Below are 19267 nucleotides of genomic sequence, written 5' to 3'. Positions count from 1 at the left end.
TTTTAAAGATTTTACAATGAAATAGACTTCTAAATATTTTTAAATCAAACCATTAAAAATATTTATAAAAAATAAATAAATTTGAATCAGACATTTTTTTGATAAAGGATACTCAAACTTAATTTAAAGTTTGACTCGACTTATCTGTTTTGACTCTATTGTTATAAGTTTCAATTTATTTTTTAAATCATGTATTTAAAAAATTAATTATTTTCTTTTTCTCTTTCTTTTTCACGCATATCATAGCTTACGTGACAAACTATATAAACTTTATATTTTTAAATATTAAATTTTGTGTAATTTTACTTTCAGATAAAGTTATTATGAGTTTAAAATCGGTATACAAGTAAAGAGAAAAATAGAAAATATCATTACATTCTTTTATTTTTCAAAATCAAGCCATCAAATCATATCAAATTAAAATCTCCTAACATTTCCTTACCCACAAACATAAACAAAAATACTATGATAAGAACACCACAAATCTTGAATTTAGAATTTGATGATCATATAGATAAAGACGAAGTTATTTTTAAAGATATAAAAATTAAAGTTATACTTAAAGAAAAGGAAAAATATATAAGAAGAAATAAGAAATTATTTATCGTAACTAAAATCTCTCATTGTCTCCATTAATAATATTATTATCGTTACTAAAATAACAACCTCCAAACAAAATGTACATTAAGAAATACGAAATTATTTATATGTTTCTAATTTGCAAAGTGAAAAAAAAATGTCTTTAATATTAAAAGTTTCCAAATTAAAAAAATATACCAATAGCTAATATTTATAGTAGTAGAAAGCATCCTTCAACATATATTTTTCTTTTTTCAATTTCTTATTATTTGAACTTTTAGAATAGGGACGAAGGACTACCAGCTCCATAATTTATTGTTGTTTTTTCTAAACAAAATTCTAGATTTTACGGGAGTGTATGAATAAAAAATATGTGACTAATTATCATGTAAATTTTCCTAGTGGATCTCTCTTTTAAAATCACTGAGAGACTCTTATATATAACACGTATATACCATAAACACTGTTTTTCTCCAATAAGAAAATGATTTCACTATGTTCATATACATTTTCCGTATAACATCGATCATGGATGTTTTGTAATGAGAAATTTAGTAAGTATAAACATAAGTAAAATATACAATCACAACTATACAATAAAACAAAAGTATAGATACCATGTGTGAGCCTCCAAAACTTAACTTCATATAATGGCAATGATGCCTAACATGAATCTATTTAGAGTCTTCAACTAATTTCATGCAGTAGAAAGTCCATACATAGGTAAATGGTAATACCTCCCAAGAGCCTTATGATGATGAACAATATGATTAAGAACTTCATAATATTTCATAAAACTCTCACTGGGAAGTTTCAATCCTTCAACACAAATATTCTTATGGTCGTAGCTGCATATCTCTTGAACCTCTTCCTTATCCTCTTCATATTCCTTTATTGATTCTACTATAAATTGTTCTTTTTCTTTTTCGTTTACATCATCATCATCATCATCAACTAGTTCTTGTTTCTCCTTCTCCTCCTCTTCCTCTTTCTTTTTTTCTTCTATATCTTCTTCTACATTATGATCTGGAATGAGAAATAACCTCAATCGTCCATCTTCTCGTGTAGCATGGAGAATTTCCGGCCTTCTTATTCTTATTTTATTAAGTTGCATCCTTCCATTTTTTCTTATTGGTACAAAAATGAAACTAGGTTGTCCAAGCTCATTTAGCGATGAAATTGGTGGAGGAAAGTTTCCTCTATCCTCCGCCAACTTTGTCCTATTCCAAGAGTAATCTTCATCTTCATCTTTAGTAATTTTTTCATCATCATCAATTTCATCATTAATATCGATGCTTTGAAAATCACTATCTTTTGTACAAGGTATCAAACTTTCAATATCTTTATCAATATCCTTTATTAGTCCAATATGTTTTGACAATAAAGAATAATGCAAAGCATACAAAATAGTGTTATAGATGGCAGCAAGATATAATGATAGAAGGTGAATGTATTTCTTAAACACATGCAAAAGGAAAGAAAAAGAAACTGAAAGAAGAATAGGAACATACAAAAGGAAAGACATCATTGTGTGTATATCCAAGGATATATATAAAAATTATTTGTACAAAGATATGTACCTATGTGTTTTGTTATATTGTGCTTTATGATAGTAAATCTTAAAGAACAAAAATGTTAGCAAGATTGGAAGGTGAGAATGAATATTCTCACCCTCCAAAGATAGATGGTTTTGGTAACAATGAGGTGAAGAAAATGGAAAGAAAAAAAATAAGAAGAAATGATAAAAGATGGTTATATATCAATATAAAACACGAGTTGTAGTGAAAGAACAAAGTTAACAATTAGCAAATTGTGCCGAGTCCCACTCAGATAGGCCTATGATCACTCCCACAATGGCACATTGCTAGTTTTCTTCCACATATTCAAACTACATTCTCATCCTCACTTTATTTTTCATGACTAATGACTTCGTTAAAGCAAGAACACGTAAAAAATAGTATGTAATAATATTTAGTGTGATAAATGTTATGTTTTGTGTGATTTATTTTATTATTGACCAAGGTTGTCAAATTATTTATTTGAACTATTTTTAGTGTCACTAGTGTCTAAAGTAAATAAACAAGCATGATATTAAAGAGGATCTCTTTAAGGGAATTGAGAAAATTAATTTTCAAATAGAACATTAAATATAATTTTGATACATATGTTTACATACTAATTAAGGTATAAAACTGAATAAGTATATATACATATTTTGACACCAAATAGGATCTTTAACAATAATAAAAATAAAATGTAAATCTCATATGTTTGAGATAATAATTTAAGTGTAACCAAAAGATATAGTATAATTAACTGATTATTATTATTATCGAGGAAAGAGGCAGTGCACATCCTCTATTTTTAAATCTAAATTCCCTAATAACACACTTGATTAATTATATTTTTAGGATTAAGTAGATATAAAATCGAAAAAAGTAACCCTAATAAAACTAATGGTGGGTTCTACTCCAACCTTCGTTCCTCGTAAGTCGTTCACTTGGCTTTCCCTGTCTGTAATGTTCTCGTTTGTCATTGGTTGAGAGCACATATCGCCACAACACAACATGCTTTCATCTCATCGATGTTTAATGTAACACAATCTAACCTAATTAATCCTTTTTCTGATTTCCATTATGGATTTCATCCATCTCCATCACTGCACATTCTAAAGCATACAAAGAAATAAAACACGTTTAATTATTCAACAAGGGCCTCTCAGTTTCCCAACCATCAAGTTGCATCGTTCTCTTTTGTCTTTTCTTCTCTTTCATGGCCAAGCAAGCGCTAGAAAAGTGTTTATGGTATCCATGTCTCTTCTTCCGCGTAAATGTTGCCCTAAGATCATGCAAAATCAATATCCATTTTTTGTTTATAACTTTCTGTTATGAGATATAATGGGACATGCAATTACAGGGACCAGGAAAAAGACAATGCGACTAAATCGAAAAAGGTTTCACTTTGGGATGCTTTAAATCTTAAACCTGAAAAAAAAGATTTGTCTTGCTCATCTTCTGCTCATGGTTCTTTTCAAATCCTAACCTTTCATCTCAATTGAGAAGACTCAAGGCTTCTTTTGTTTTATGTTCATGATTTCCATTTTTATGTTCCCAGATTTGAGGCATTTAGAATTGGAGAAAGAGAAAGAGAATGTAGCATCACCAAGAGGAGTCTTAGAAGTATACATGAAAGACTTTGATTCTCGAATATTTACTAAACCAGAAAAAAGTTGTTCAAGCACAAGGGCACACTCTAACTGGACCAATTTTTTCAAACTTTTCAAGAAAAAATCTTTTAAACGGCTAGGGACCCTCTCCAATATTAGTGTTCCAAAGATACCAAAATGGAAAAGCAGAAGTACTAGAGAAAATCACGCTCTTAGCAAGCTATGTAACTTCAACTCTTCTTGGGTCACTTTTAGCCTTTCTGACCTCAGAAAAGCGACCAACAATTTTGACAGTGGTATGAAATGAAACCTCACCCTAATTAGGTCAAAATTTGATTCTGATACTCATTTTTCACTCTTATATGTTTGCTCTTTTACATGTAGAAAATATAATCGGAAGAGGTGGTTTTGCTGAAGTTTACAAGGGGTGTCTCCAAGATGGACAATTAGTAGCTGTGAAGAAATTGAATAAAGGAACCACAGAAGAAAAAACTGCGGGCTTTCTATCTGAGTTAGGCGTAATTGCTCACGTTGACCATCCTAATACTGCCAAGCTAGTTGGATGTTGTGTAGAAGGAGAAATGCATCTTGTCTTTGAACTATCTACACTAGGAAGTTTAGGATCTCTTCTTCATGGTTTGTACCTAGTTTGATTCTAGTATCCTCGTACCTGAAAGTTGTTACTACGTATTTCATGTTTATTTTGTCATTATGTATTCCAGGTTCAGATAAAAACAAACTAGATTGGAGTAAAAGGTATAAAATTGCTCTGGGAATAGCTGATGGTCTCCTCTATCTGCATGAGTGTTGTCACAGACGAATCATTCACAGAGATATTAAGGCAGAGAATATTCTACTCACGGATCATTTTGAGCCACAGGTTTTCACTAAACTTGGTTTAAACTTGTCGTGTGTGTAGGAGTGTTAGCTTAGTCATTAGTTTTATCAATTTTATCTTACGTTTTGCGGTTATAATCAACTTATATTAGTTTTATCAATTTTATATTAAGTTTTGCTGTTATAATCATCTTATGTTGTTTTCCAATGTATGTATAGGCAAAGTTAAGTTTATGGCTTTTGTCTTTTGTCTAGTATATTACGAAAGTAGACAGATTTTAAAAAAATTATGAAAATAGATAAATTGCACAATTTCCATTTGACTTTATACGAAAAAAGTGTGCATCTTTTAGATGATTTTAAGTCTGTTATATTTGAAAAAGTCAAAATTGTCTACTCTTATACACGACTTCAATTTTTAAGTTGTCTATCCCACCCACATTACTCTAATTTTACTTAAATCGTTTATCAATTCATAACCGATTAAAATGCGTTTAAATCATTTAAAAAGTACATGACTTCAACTTTTTAAAAAAATACACAATTTGATAATATTTTTAAAATTTGTCTATTTTCATATGAAATTGTGTGCCAATTACATAATTTATCTATTTTCATATTTTTTTTTTAAATCGGCTTATTTTAGTAATATAAGAGGCATATTTGCATCCTCTCATAAAAAAACTGAGTTTATATTCTATTGCTCATGAAAATGTCTCCTACTAATTAAGCAGCAAGATGTTGTTTTCTAATTATCCTTATTATCTTTTTCTCTTTCAAATTTTGCCAAAAGATAATATTTTAACAGAGTTTTCATGTCATGTTCTGTGTTAATTGTTAAATGTTACCTTTCATGACTTGTTACATTTTATGTTATACTATTAAACTTGATCAACAAGAGTGTTTTAAGGTTGTATATATTCCTGGTTGTTTTTTATATATCACTTCCTTAATAATTTAATTGTTTTCTAGATATGTGATTTTGGGCTTGCAAAGTGGTTACCTGAACAGTGGACTCACTATAATGTATCAAAATTTGAAGGCACATTTGGGTATGTAAATAAAAAAAAGTTACTGATGGTATTCTTTTAAGTCGGCATTTCCATTTTTCAATTCAAGAATTTGTGCAACATGTTTTTAAAGCTTTGTAAAATGCTGAAAGCAAAATGTGTTGTCTTACTAGTTTTTAGTTTTATGAAAAATGAAAGAGAAAATGAAAAGAAGTAGTGAAAAAAAGTTATCAGAGTTTAGGTTCTCATGATGATTTAATAAGTTTCCCTATGAATCACTTGACAGTTATTTTGCTCCTGAATATTTCATGCACGGAATAGTAGATGAAAAAACTGATGTTTATTCATTTGGGGTCCTGCTTTTGGAGATCATATCCGGGCGCCCAGCGCTGAATGATTTGCAGCAAAATATTGTATTATGGGTAAATCATTTTCATAAAAGCGATATATTATAGACTGAATTAAGCTTCAAATTGTCAATGTTTATCTTTAATTAAATCTTTACTAAAAATTTTACTTATTGAATATATAAAAAAATTATATTTTTCATTTAAGCATCTATATATTATTTAATTTCTTGTGACTGGGATGACATGATTATTTTCTTGCCTCCATTATTTTACATTCTTATTTTAAAATATTAAAAAATTTAAAATTTTATAATTAATATAAAATATTAAATTAATAAAATTATTTATTATTTTATAATTATAATATTGTTTTATATTAATCACAGCACTTCATATTTCCAAAAAAGAAAGATAATGGACAAGATAAAGTCACGTCATTCAATAAAAAAAATTAAATAATAAGACTGAATTGTAAAATATATTGTCAATATCCAATAGAAAAAAAGTTAATAAGAAATCAATTGAAAATACACATATATTAAATTATTTACTTAAAACTTAATTTAACTTATATTATCTTGTATAGCTGCACATGCATGCATGCAGACCTTAACGTTTTATCTTTTGTTGTGATATAGGCAAAACCTTTGCTTTGTGACAATCATACAAAGGACCTTGTTGATCCTTCACTTGGTGATGATTATGATAAAGGGCGGTTGGGTTGTGTAATTGTAACTGCATCGCTGTGTATTGAACAGAGTCCTATCTTACGCCCCAGAATGAGGCAGGCAAGTTTGAAAATTAAGAAAGGAACAAGGAGATGTGAAAAGAAAAGAAAAAAGAGAAGAAAATACAAATATTGATCATAGTTTTTTATGGATATGCAGATTGTGGCGCTACTAAGAGGGGAACAACATGTTATGAAATCTACACGAGCAAGTGGAAGGAGACTTTTGGAAAGAACCTACTCAGAAGAGCTCTTAGATGTGCAAGAATACAACTCAACAAAATTTCTAAGAGATCTCAAGCGGCATCAAGAGATTGCATTGGGTCTCGAGAACTAAAGACATTGTTAGTTTATAGGACTACATAGATGTATAAAATTCTCGAGGTAAACTTCTTTACTGTCATCGAGTCATGGAAATGAATCCCGTGTTAAGGTAACATGAAAATGATTAAATATAATTTTAGAATTTAAATTGAAATTAAAATTTATTTTTGTTTTAATATTAATAATCATGTATTAATTATATTAAAGTATATATTAAAAAGATATTTATTAAATATAAATATAAAGGCTTAATTATGGTTTGAGTCTTTAATAAATTTGAAAATTTTCAATTAAATATTTATTAAAATTCTATTTTAGGAAGTTCAAAATGAGTAATTTTAGTTCATTCATAAAGTTTGAGAGTATTTAATTCTCATTTTTTTTTTTGAGATCGTATATCATACTTTTAATTATTATTTTATCTTATTTGAGTTTCTAATTTTGAAAAATTAAAATAATCATATCCTTATCACTAATACCTACTACAATATTAATGTGTCATGTGATTGTTTTAATTTTTAAAAAATAATGATCCAATTCAAACAATAGAAATTAAAGAAACTGATACGCAACTTCTAACCTTAACAGAAAAATGGAAACCTGGAATGATTAAACCTAATTAATCAATAACATCATGTTTCAAAAAATTTAAATATATTATTTTTATGTTCGCTTCCTTTTTACTTTTAAAGGATGAATTTATTCTTTAATTTAACTCTCATAGAAAAAGTTTAAAACTAAAAAATAAACTATCATAATATATTTGAATATTAAGAGATTCAATTATTAATAAAATATTTAATAATCTAGTCATAATTAAAATATAATTATAAAAACAATATATAATAATTTTTTTATATATATTAAAAAAATTTACTATACAGAATACTTGTATACTTATGAGTAAAAATTTAAGAAATCAAAATTTTAATATTAAGGGACAATTTTGTTTTCTTCTAAATGAAACACAACATTTTATAAATGAAAATAAAAATAATAAATATGTTTTTAATATTTTTTTCAGAAAAAGAAATGTGAAAGAGTGAAAGACGAAGAAAAGAAATAAATAAATCAAGAAAAAAATAGAGAAAAAAAGTAAGAAAATGTCTTAATGAATTTTTTATTTTTATTATAATTAATTGTATGTTTTATTATTTATTAACATAAATAACATATTTGATAAAAAAATAAAATAATTATCTAATTTAATTTTCATAAGCCCTCATCATACATATACAAAATTTTTAGAATCATTGTATCATATATAGCCTTTAAGAAGATCCGCCCTGGTTATGAGATGTTAATATTTATATTTCTTACTTAAACAAACGAATAATGAAAAAAAAACTGACTAATTTTAATATATTATTGTTCAAGTAATTTATTCTCATTAAAATGATTGAGTTTTTATCTAAGAGATATCATGTATATATTTTAATACAAGATCTAATATAAATTGTTATATTTATTTGTCTATCTTTATATGATAAATGTTAACATTTAAATTTATACTTGTGTAAAAGTTGAATTGTTCATATATTTATCTGGGTACCCCCTATGTCCAAATATACACATAACCCTAAATAAAACTGGTTAAAAATAAATAAAAATTCCCGAGGTGGATTTACATCCACTCTAACTCTACCTATAATTACGACTCAATTATTATTGTCACTTTCTTGGTAAACAAGTTGATGTTGGAAGGGAAATAAAATTTATTTTAATTAGGTTCGCATCTAGTTTAAGATATTCCCACGCCTTGTCCCTTTGGTAATCAACATGCCGTGTGGACTCTATTTTTTACGACAAATTATACTTCTTCATCAATTTATAAAAATTACACACAAAAAATTACCAAGAGAAAAACATGTGATACAATAATCAATATGACAAAAAAATATAATTTGTTGTTAGAAATTTTCTTTTCATAAGAATATTATATAATTCTATTTTAATTCCTCAAGGCACCCCTAAATACTTGCGTATTGGAATTGTCCCCTAAACTTGCTCGTAACTCGATAACGCCCCCAATCTTATACTATCAAAATACTACACGCACGAAACACACGAGTTCAGCAAGGTAATGTCCAATTTGCCCCTCACACTCATCCACCAATAATTTGCTTCCAAGCATTCAATTACCAACCAAACCGTCCTTCCCATCCACCAACCAAACCCCTTCGTTTGCCTCGGCAAAATAAATGTAAATATAAATAAATAAATATAATTAATAATAAATAATATTTTATAACTGTTATTATGAGTTGAAAAAAAAAGGAGAAAAGAAGAGACGCAGGGGTGGATGGTAATTTGGAGCGAAGTTGAAGTTTGAAAGCATAAGAAAGGGACGTAACGGGGATTTTGGAAAATGTCGTGGGAGCGAAGTGGCAATAGTGAAATAAGAGTTGAGATTAGCACCAAGCAGAAGCGGAGTAGCGCTGAGTCTAAACTCGAAACGGGAGAGAGAGAGAGAGAGAAGAGGAACCGTCTTCGTTAAGGTCAAATTTCCTCAACCACCAACTAACACGTATCGCCGGAGTTCTCCGCCGCCGCGCACGGCGAATCCCGACGCCTCTCAATTTATGCTATATTCGATCGCCTGCGTTCCGCGACTCTCGTCGACGGAATTCCCGGTGACTCACCGGTGGCCCGTAGAAAATAGTTTATCTCCTTATTATGAAGAATCAGACCAAGGACAACGGTGGAAGCAAGAGCAGCAATGGATTCGTTCCTTCTTCCTTCAAGTTCATATCGTCTTGCATTAAGACGGCGTCCTCCGGCGTACGTTCCGCCGGTGCCTCCGTCGCTGCCTCCTTATCCGGGGAAGGACACGACCGCAGAGACCAGGTAGCATTTTTGCGTGAGTGCTACTCTTCGAAACTTGTCAGTTGGCGTTGCCTTCTGAAATTGCGATTTGTGAATGCTGTTGAAAACTGACAAGTCAAACATGCTTGCGTTTTGAACTTTGTTCATTGAGGAAAATTTAGTGCGGCAAAAACTTGCCTATGCTGGGTTGTCTTTATAGATATGCTCTTTTTTGGTTGAGACACTGTCTCCAATCTCAGGAATGAACTGTTTATTGCTATTTCATGTGTTTTGTCTATAACATTGGTGTTACATTTATTCTGGATTATTGAATGAAGCTAACAGCGTAATCCCCATGGCTATTTCTATGCAATTCCATTTCCAATAGTTTTCTTTTCTTTTTGTCCTTTGTTTTTGTACGAAGAGGCATTGAATATTCTGATTAACAATAGCGATTTCTCTAACTCCAAAAACATTGAAGAGATGTTTTTTTTTCATGATTGCTGAACATGATTAATCTGAGACTGGTTTGTTCGATGGTAATGGAGTAGTTAAACAACTTCTAACGGGCCATGTAATTGCGGATAGGGTAAAACTGGGATATAGAATAGGAATTATGTATGTGCTAGTTATTAGAAGCATTCACTGTGTTCTGGCACTATCAAGTAATTTACGGATCCCAATTGTAGTAATGGAATTATAGTTTGATCAACACTGCCATGTGGCGAACTTCGCAATTGCTCTCCGGCTGTAAACTTTTTACTTATGGATGGAGTCAGAAATATTTACCTCTTTATTTGTGGAACAGGTGCTTTGGGCTTGCTTTGACAGGCTAGAACTAAGTCCGTCTTCTTTCAAGCATGTCCTCTTACTTGGTTATTCCAATGGCTTTCAAGTTCTTGACGTGGAAGATGCCTCTAGTGTCAGGGAACTTGTGTCTAGACGTGATGATCCAGTTTCCTTTTTACAGATGCAGCCTGTCCCTGCAAAATCAGAAGGTTGTGAAGGATTTGGAGCATCCCACCCTTTACTGTTGGTTGTTGCATGTGATAAATCAAAGATCCCCGGTAAAATGCTAAATGTAAGAGATGGCCATAATGAAGCTCAAGCGGAAAATATTGTTAGCTCAGCTACAGCAGTTCGGTTTTACTCATTAAGGTCCCATACCTACGTTCACGCTCTGAGATTTCGTTCAACTGTATACATGGTTAGGTGCAGTCCTCGAATGGTGGCGGTTGGTCTGGCTACACAAGTATGGTTTTTGACTTAAGTACTTTCAATTTGTTTGTAGCACTTTCATTGTTAGTTCTGAAAAAATACATGTTACTTTGTTGAGGAAGTTTAGTATATTATTGTTTTGGTAGATTATGGGCAGGTCTTATCAATTTCCTTGGACATAATGTAACTTTGCAGGTTAATTATAGATTATCCTGTCACCTAATGGATCAATTATGTATACTATTTATAATTTCATCGTAATACAGCAACCTAGTTTGCTATTGCCATAGGTAAAATCTGCCTAATTTGTTTCCTTCATTTATACGTTGCTCGCAGATATATTGTTTTGACGCTCTTACACTTGAGAATAAATTCAGTGTTCTCACTTACCCCGTACCTCAGTTGGGAGGACAAGGAATGATTGGGGTTAATGTTGGCTACGGTCCTATGGCTGTAGGTCCCCGGTGGTTAGCTTATGCCTCAAACAGCCCATTGTTGTCAAATACTGGTCGCCTGAGTCCTCAGAGTCTTACTCCTCCTGCTGGCAGCCCATCTACATCACCCAGCAGTGGAAACCTCGTAGCTCGATATGCCATGGAATCTAGCAAGCATTTGGCGGCAGGGTTGATCAATCTTAGTGATATGGGATACAAAACATTGTCTAAATATTATCAAGATCTAATACCTGATGGATCTAGCTCTCCTGTATCATCAAGCTCAAGTTGGAAAGTTAGTCGATTTGCATCAAATTCTACAGAAACAGATACAGCTGGGATGGTGAGTAATCTATTTGCTGACAACTTAACACGTTATAGTATGATTTTATTTTGCAATGTTCTGGACCCTGACTAGATATTTTCTTTCTTAAAGTAATATTGGCATCTGTATTACAATTTGCATGAGATCATCTATTGGTTCAGCTTAGCCATAGAAGAAGAATTTTATAAGGTAGTTAATAGCCCTGAGTATTTTGCCGTAGTCTTTTCTCATTCCTCGCCCTTCTTTTAATCATTGTTTTATGTCAGTTGAAACAGGAAAGTAACCATTCTATATACTTGTTGACTAGTATTTCTCATCCATTGCAGGTTGTTGTCAAGGATTTTGTTTCTAGAGCTATTGTGGCACAATTTAGGGCTCATACTAGTCCAATATCTGCATTATGTTTTGACCCAAGTGGGACACTTTTGGTTACAGCCTCAATTCATGGCAACAACATTAATATATTTCGAATTATGCCATCCTGCTCAAAAAGTGGATCAGGTTCTCAAAGCAGTGATTGGAGCTATTCACATGTGCACCTTTACAAGCTCCACCGTGGCATGACATCTGCTGTATGCTTATATTCTCACTGTTTCTTTAATGCCTTTTGTGTTTAGAGCCCAAATTTGATAAACTGTTAGTATAAAGCTTTTTATACTATCTTCTAATGACGTGTTGACACATTATTGAAAGAGTTACATTTTTTAGGTACAAAATTCTTCACTAATTTGGCATTATATGTTTGGATGAGAGTGTAAATAGCAGAATATCAAAATTAAATCCTTATGTTTATTTGCTTGAGAAGGGCTTTACTTAGTTGTGCAAATTATACAGGTAATACAAGATATTTGCTTTAGCCATAACAGTCACTGGGTTGCCATCATTTCCTCCAAGGGAACTTGTCATATTTTTGTTCTTGCTCCTTTTGGTGGTGAGACAGTTCTTAAGATGCACGATCAAGACACAGATGGGCCTGCTCTTTTGCCAGTTTTTCCTCTACCATGGTGGTTCACTCCACATTTCACAGTAAATCAGCAGCAATTGAGCTTGACACCCCCACCTCCTGTTGTTCTTTCGGTGGTTAGCAGAATAAAGAATAGTAATGCCGGATGGCTCAATACAGTTAGTAGTGCGGCATCTTCTGCAGCAGGGAAAGTTCCAATTCCATCTGGTGCTGTTTCTGCTGTCTTTCACAGTTCCATTCCTCATGTTTCACAGAATGCATACTCAAAAATTCAGGCTATGGAGCACTTATTAGTTTATACCCCTTCTGGTCATTTAATTCAATATAAACTACTACCACCATTGGTGGCAGAGTCAAGTGAAACTACTTCAAGAACAGCCCTAGTTCCATTAGCACAGATACAAGAAGAAGATTTGCGTGTGAAGGTTGAACCTGTTCAGTGGTGGGATGTCTGTAGGAGATATGATTGGCCAGAAAAAGAGGTGTGTGTATTGGGGAATACTGTTGGTGGACTGGAAGCTGAAGAAATGATTTTGGATAATTCAGATTATGAAGTTAATAGAATCGGGAGCAATAATTCTATAAAACTTAATAATCAATGTCATTTCTCAAACGCAGAGGTACATGTAAGCTCTGGGCGGATACCAATTTGGCAGGAGTCCGAGGTAATCATTTGATTTCTGTGCTGAACACAACATTATTTTTTCTTTCATATAAACTATTTCTTGCTCAATTTTTCAGGTCTCTCTCTTTGTGATGAGTCCTTTGAAAGCTGGAGTGCCAGATTTGTATGAGCTTAGTACTAGGGGGGAAATTGAAATAGAGAATATTCAAGCTAATGAGATTGAAATAAAACAGAAAGATCTGTTGCCCATCTTCGATCATTTCCACAGAATTCAGTCTACTTGGGGTGACAGGTAAAATTACTTATCTGCCGTATTGTAGTTGGTCCACTCGGTACTATGTCTTACGGAGATTTACCACTTAGAAAAGTTCCATTCTAGATGCATTCAATTTAAATCAGGCTCTCAGATTTTCTGCACTAATTAATATATTTGAGTCTCCTGAGTTGTCAAAGATTAAATTGTAAGTTACAATTAGCGCCTGGCTTTGTTCTCTGCTGCTATGCATTTCCTTCATGCTTGCAGTTTCTTGCTGAGTTTCTGTTTTAATTTTCCTTCTTTGTCGCTATAGCTTTGTGATAGATACTGAATCAGAATTAAACAATAAAACTGTCTTACTTTCAGAACTTTTAGGATCTACTTCACCCATTATCCTCTTATTTATAGGAAACATGCGTTATTTATTTAACCAACTAAGCTAACTGGCTACTGGGTATCTATCATTGCTAGGGGTGAGGAAATAATTCATTTCTCCATCATCCATCCACAAGTAAATCCATCCATTAAAAAATATAAAAAATGGACTGGATCAGATTCATCCATTTTTTTTATTTCAAAATCCAATGGATCTTCATCAATAATTGATGGATACAAATTAATCCAACCAATATTTTTCCATAATTATATCTTTCTCAAATTTACTTTTTCAAAAGCTCTCAAATATATTATTGAATTCGTTTTACAATATTTTTGAAAATTGTATAAAAATATATTAATTTTATGGATGGAATGTCCATCCATGAAAAAATTAATTAATGAATTGGATTTGATTTTTAAGAAATGAACAAGATTTTTAATGGTCTAAATTACATTAATGAATCTTTTATCTGATTATTGTAATCCAAAATAAAATTGATCCAATCCGTCCGGCTTACCAACCTCAATCAATACTCCTCTAAAGTTACACCTTGTTCTCAAGGTGAACAAAATGTAGTGGCAAAAAATTGAAAGTCCACCAGGGCCTCATTTTATTAAACATAACCAAAATCCTCTTTTTGCATCATTAACAGCAAAGTCAGAAGGTGATAAAGGCCCTGAAAGATTGAATGAATGGGTCCCTCGTTGTTGTGATGGTACCCAAAAGTGTGAACATGGGTTATAGGTCTGTGCAACAGCATGCTTTTGTCTTTCTACCAGCCGGACTGGGCTCATTGCTAGCCGAAGAGTCAAATGCCACACTTTTCTTTAAAACCCACCCTTTTTTTAGTGTTTTGGACCTGGCTCATAAGTCAAAAGATTGACCCAGATTCTGTAATTCCAATCTGGACCTTCCACCCTTGTCTCATATGCCACTCTTTTTGTACTTGCAATTCAAAGGTTCATCTACCTCTAATAAAAATCTGCAGCGGTTCTTGCAGTGTAAGTTCGTTGATCAGCGTGCGTAACTTACTCTTTACGATGACTGAAGCGGTTTTGCTGTGGTAGTGTGTTCCCCTTCACCCCCGCCTCTTTTTCTTTCTTAAATTCTTCTTCTTTTGTTGTTCTTGATTATTTTCTTGGTTGAAAAACACAGCCATTGTACAGCTTATCCTTTCAATGCAAATGCAGCATGCCACAATATTTTCTCCTCACTTACTCCAATGGTTCTAAGCTATAGATCTAGTTTCAGTACCACCACCAATAAGCTTCCGTCCCATCAAATATTGACATCATTTTCATGAACAATTCCCTCAAAAGTCAAAGATCAGAGATCGCGTACTATTTGATAGAACGTAATCAGAATTACATAAAGAAAATATTCTGACTCACAGAACCTCCGTGGTCTGCATCTCCTGACGCTCATACAAATGACAGGATGATCTCTCTTCCCTCCTGATAGGATATAGGGTGATAGGTTATAATAGGTTTAGGATAGAAGGAAGAGAAAATGAGAGCAGTTAGGAGGGAAGAGTTATTTGACAGTTAGTTAGTTAGTTAGTTGGTGAGAAAGGGAAGAGAAACTTTATAAATAGGGAGTGGGTTCTGTGTAGGGGATTATTGAGTGAATTTGTTGTAAAGACAGGATTTTAGTCTGTAGAAGGAGGTTATGCTTCTAACGGTTATGCTCCCAACCATTCTATGTAAAGAGAGTTCTTTTATTGTAAATAATAGAAAAACTCATTCTTTCATTACTGTTTTTACCTACTGTTAGTGTTCTTAGTTAGGTTTCAAACCCAGAAACCTAACACCTCCCCTCTTATTTTCTGGCCGCATACCTTATTTAACCAACTAATAAACCTCATGGATACCTATCACTATGCTTATTTTTATTTTAAAGTTCTATGTGGAGATGTTTTAAAGTCATGGGAGTTTGAAATCTCATATTTGTGACATGCTGCTATTTATGTTAATTTTCCTATTCATTTTCCTTTTGTTTTTAAATAGTTTATATATGAATGTTTTTATAGTGATGTTTTGGGGAATACTGTTTACTTGTCATTTGTTTGGATTTAACTTTAGAGTGTTTCTTCATCTTTATTTTACTTTTGTCTGAAATTTGCAAACATCTGTGCAACCGTCCATGCATATGCTAACTAAATCCACAATTTTGCCAGAGGTATTATTATGGGACGGTGCTCTAGCTCTTCGTCTGATTCTCATGGAACTGAGGAGAAGTTGTCAGAAGAAGCTGCAATTTTCAATTCAAAATTGACGGTACCTGGTCAAGCTGTCAAGACGTCTGTTGGTAAGAGAAGCATTACAACGTGAAATCTTCTGTTATATTTTTTAGTGAACTATATAGTTGTCTGACTTGTCAAGAATTTTTTCTTCAAATAACTTGTCTAATAGTAAGATTAATTTCAAGAACAGAGAGGTGGCTGAGTTGGCATCACCTCTTTTAAGCCACAAAAGTCTAAACTGTTGACGCAAGTTATGTTTCAACAGGTGCCTCAAGTTTTGACAATGCTATAACTGCAAAGGTTAAATCATCAAATCATGATAAAGCCAATGACAGTTTCAATTCAAGTTCTAGTGGCTGTGAATTGAATATGAATGTTATTTGTGAGGAGTCAATACGCGACTCACCAGACTTTGATCAATTTTTTCAAGAAGGTTATTGTAAAGCATCAGTTGATTGTCATGAATCAACAGAAGTCATAACAGAAGTGGATTGTAGTAGTCCCTGTGGCAGGGAAAAATCTGATGAAGATGGTGATAATGATGACATGCTTGGTGATGTATTTGACTTCTCTGAAGAAGGTATGAATCTGAAGCAGGCTAATTTTGATTTCAATGATATTCAGCTTATCGATAGCTGCTCAGTTTGTGCACGTAGTTTTTGTGGCACTTAAAAGATGTGTATAAAAAGAAAACTAGATATTGAGAATGCTTTAGTCATCTTGTTGGTTTGGTTTTTATTTTTCTTAAAACTACAAAATGTTTGTGTTGCAGGTTGACGATTACTAATTTTATGCTTGCCTCCCTCTGAACTGCTGTAAATTGGTGTCCTGTAAAGGAGAAATTAATTGACAAATGCAGGTGATTTCCTTGCAACAACCTAAATGCTACTGACCATTGATTCAAGGAATTTGTTGTTTTTCCCTTTCAATATTCCTTCCCAGTCCAATGATTCTTCTCACCTTCTAATTTCATGTAAATGATGTAATTGAAATTCAGAACTACAAATTATTTGTGTGGGTTCTGGGTGGGTTCTGTGCGTGTGTATTATATTTTTTTCTTCATATTTCATTGCTTTGGAGGCAAAGCGAACAGGCCAAAGAGAAAGGGGGAGAGCAGATAGTTTGATTGTTTTACCCTGCTCTCGTGTTTCGTTTATGCTGGGTATTTATATTTTTCGTCAGTCTTTGCTTAATTCAAGAGATTCATTTGTCCATTGCAAAATAGTTTCTTGATCTTGAAAAGTATCACTTCAGCATAACGCCATATACTGTTATATTCTTCTCTTTTTAATAAAGAGCAGACATATAACTAGTATATTAGTCCCATTTCTATCCTGTTATTTCTTAACCAGAAAGTGATTATAGCCCAAAATGATTCTTAAATGCACTGAAATACGAGATAAATGTTGTAAAATTTAGTAAATGCGTTGCAATTTTATTTATTATAGAAAATGTCATTAATCTTAATTTTTGTCTATTTTAATTCATATAAATTAGTTATTTTTTAGTATTATCTTAATCTTCATATAACATTTAAATATTTCGTACACTTATTACAAATAATGTAAAAACAACAAAAGATGACATAAATTGAAATATGAAAAGAGTAAGATACATTACATGACTAAGTGGTTATTTAAGTTTTCCAACCTAATCACCTCGTTAAGAAGAAAATTGGAATATCCTTCATCCTTATCTTACGTAAAGAGAAAGTATATGTCTTTTTTTTTACTTTATTTTAATATATATTGAACAATTTTTCGCCTATAAATAAATGGTCATTTCTTATGTATTTTACAAGCTTCGAAGTTAATGATAATTAAAATTTATGAGATTTTCAAGTCTTGAAAGTTTGGCATTTTTAACTTATTATCTTATCTTGAACAGATTTTCTAAAAAGGGAACAATCTCTCACTTGTTCTTTATTCTTTATGTACCATCTCATTTAAAATATAAATTTTTTTAAATAAAATATTATAAAATTGATAAACTAAAATAGATAATTAGAAATATATACAATATTAATATAATTATTTAAAATAATAACTATAAAAACAAAATATATACAAATTGATTATGGATTACATGAGTTTATTTTTTCATTTTCTTAAAAAAGAAAGAATCTTATATAAAATAATTTATTGATAAACTATAAAACTACTTAACAACATCTTCTACAAGAAGAATATTAACACCTACTTTCTTATTGGTTCATTTTTTTATCTGTTCACATTATAAAGTGATCATCGCAAAAGAAACAAACAAAACACAAAAGAATAACGGGGTAAGTTAGTATGAAAAATAATTACCTTAAATTATATTAATTATAAACTAAGCATGTATAAAATACAATAAATCATGTATATTCACAAACAATTGACACTAGACTTGACTATCCAAATAGATGACTTTGACATTGGGATTCACTCTAGGCATGCATTTGTGGTAGTATTTATGCTCTACAGAGCTATAGACAAAGGGGTTATCACCCTATTACTCATAAGGTTAGTCTCCTTCGTGTGAATAGTTATTAGAGTTATGACCAAATGGTTTAGCGTCTAGAACTTCCTACGACTCTCATCACATAACTCATTTTATTTTATTTAAGTGTGAATAGTTATTAGAGTTCAAGATACCTCCTTATTGACATCTCATACGTTAATCATACACTAAGATCTGTTAGGAATCCAAGTGTGAGTCCAAGTCCCACATTGGATAGAAATGAGAAAGTAGAGCACTATATAAAAGTGAAAGACCCATTAACTCATTGCCTTAAGGTTTTGGATAGAGAGTGGTGTCAATCCTTTATATGGTTGGGCTAATATCTCATTGGTGTTTGTATCTCCTCAGTGAACCTCCTCCTCGATAGACCAACAATGGTATCAGAGCCGATGGTTCGTCTTGGTGACTGGCTTAGACGAGTACGAAGGGCTACTCGTGGATGGTTCGTCTTGGTGACTGGCTTAGACGAGTACGAAGGGCTACTCGTGGTTGTGGTTGGTTGGTAATGCTTCCGCTAAAGGGGA

The 19267-nt window shown here is 32.0% G+C and overlaps 3 protein-coding genes across 3 annotated transcripts; 2 read left to right on the top strand and 1 right to left on the bottom strand.

The window, feature by feature from the left end:
• Nucleotides 1-1276: 1276 nt before the first annotated feature.
• On the bottom strand, nucleotides 1277-2104 carry LOC128195977 (protein FANTASTIC FOUR 3-like). Its single transcript, XM_052875246.1, has one exon. It carries the CDS (start codon nucleotides 2102-2104, stop codon nucleotides 1277-1279), a length of 828 nt encoding a protein of 275 aa, XP_052731206.1.
• Nucleotides 2105-3466: 1362 nt separating this feature from the next.
• On the top strand, nucleotides 3467-7006 carry LOC108344155 (receptor-like cytosolic serine/threonine-protein kinase RBK2). The gene is made up of 8 exons (XM_017582622.1): nucleotides 3467-3602; nucleotides 3694-4041; nucleotides 4130-4381; nucleotides 4468-4625; nucleotides 5555-5634; nucleotides 5879-6014; nucleotides 6581-6730; nucleotides 6830-7006. The coding sequence occupies exons 1-8, from the start codon at nucleotides 3467-3469 to the stop codon at nucleotides 7004-7006; spliced, it is 1437 nt and encodes a 478-aa protein (XP_017438111.1).
• Nucleotides 7007-9368: 2362 nt separating this feature from the next.
• LOC108345772 (autophagy-related protein 18h) lies at nucleotides 9369-17463 on the top strand. The gene is made up of 9 exons (XM_017584512.2): nucleotides 9369-9840; nucleotides 10607-11050; nucleotides 11353-11793; nucleotides 12102-12347; nucleotides 12610-13404; nucleotides 13481-13656; nucleotides 16176-16306; nucleotides 16507-16821; nucleotides 17014-17463. The coding sequence occupies exons 1-9, from the start codon at nucleotides 9670-9672 to the stop codon at nucleotides 17016-17018; spliced, it is 2724 nt and encodes a 907-aa protein (XP_017440001.1). The 5' UTR covers nucleotides 9369-9669; the 3' UTR covers nucleotides 17019-17463.
• Nucleotides 17464-19267: the final 1804 nt, after the last annotated feature.

The sequence above is a fragment of the Vigna angularis genome, chromosome 3 (assembly GCF_016808095.1).
Source record: "Vigna angularis cultivar LongXiaoDou No.4 chromosome 3, ASM1680809v1, whole genome shotgun sequence".
Classification (NCBI taxonomy): Eukaryota; Viridiplantae; Streptophyta; class Magnoliopsida; order Fabales; family Fabaceae; genus Vigna; species Vigna angularis.
This window is presented reverse-complemented; position numbering and strand designations above follow the sequence as displayed.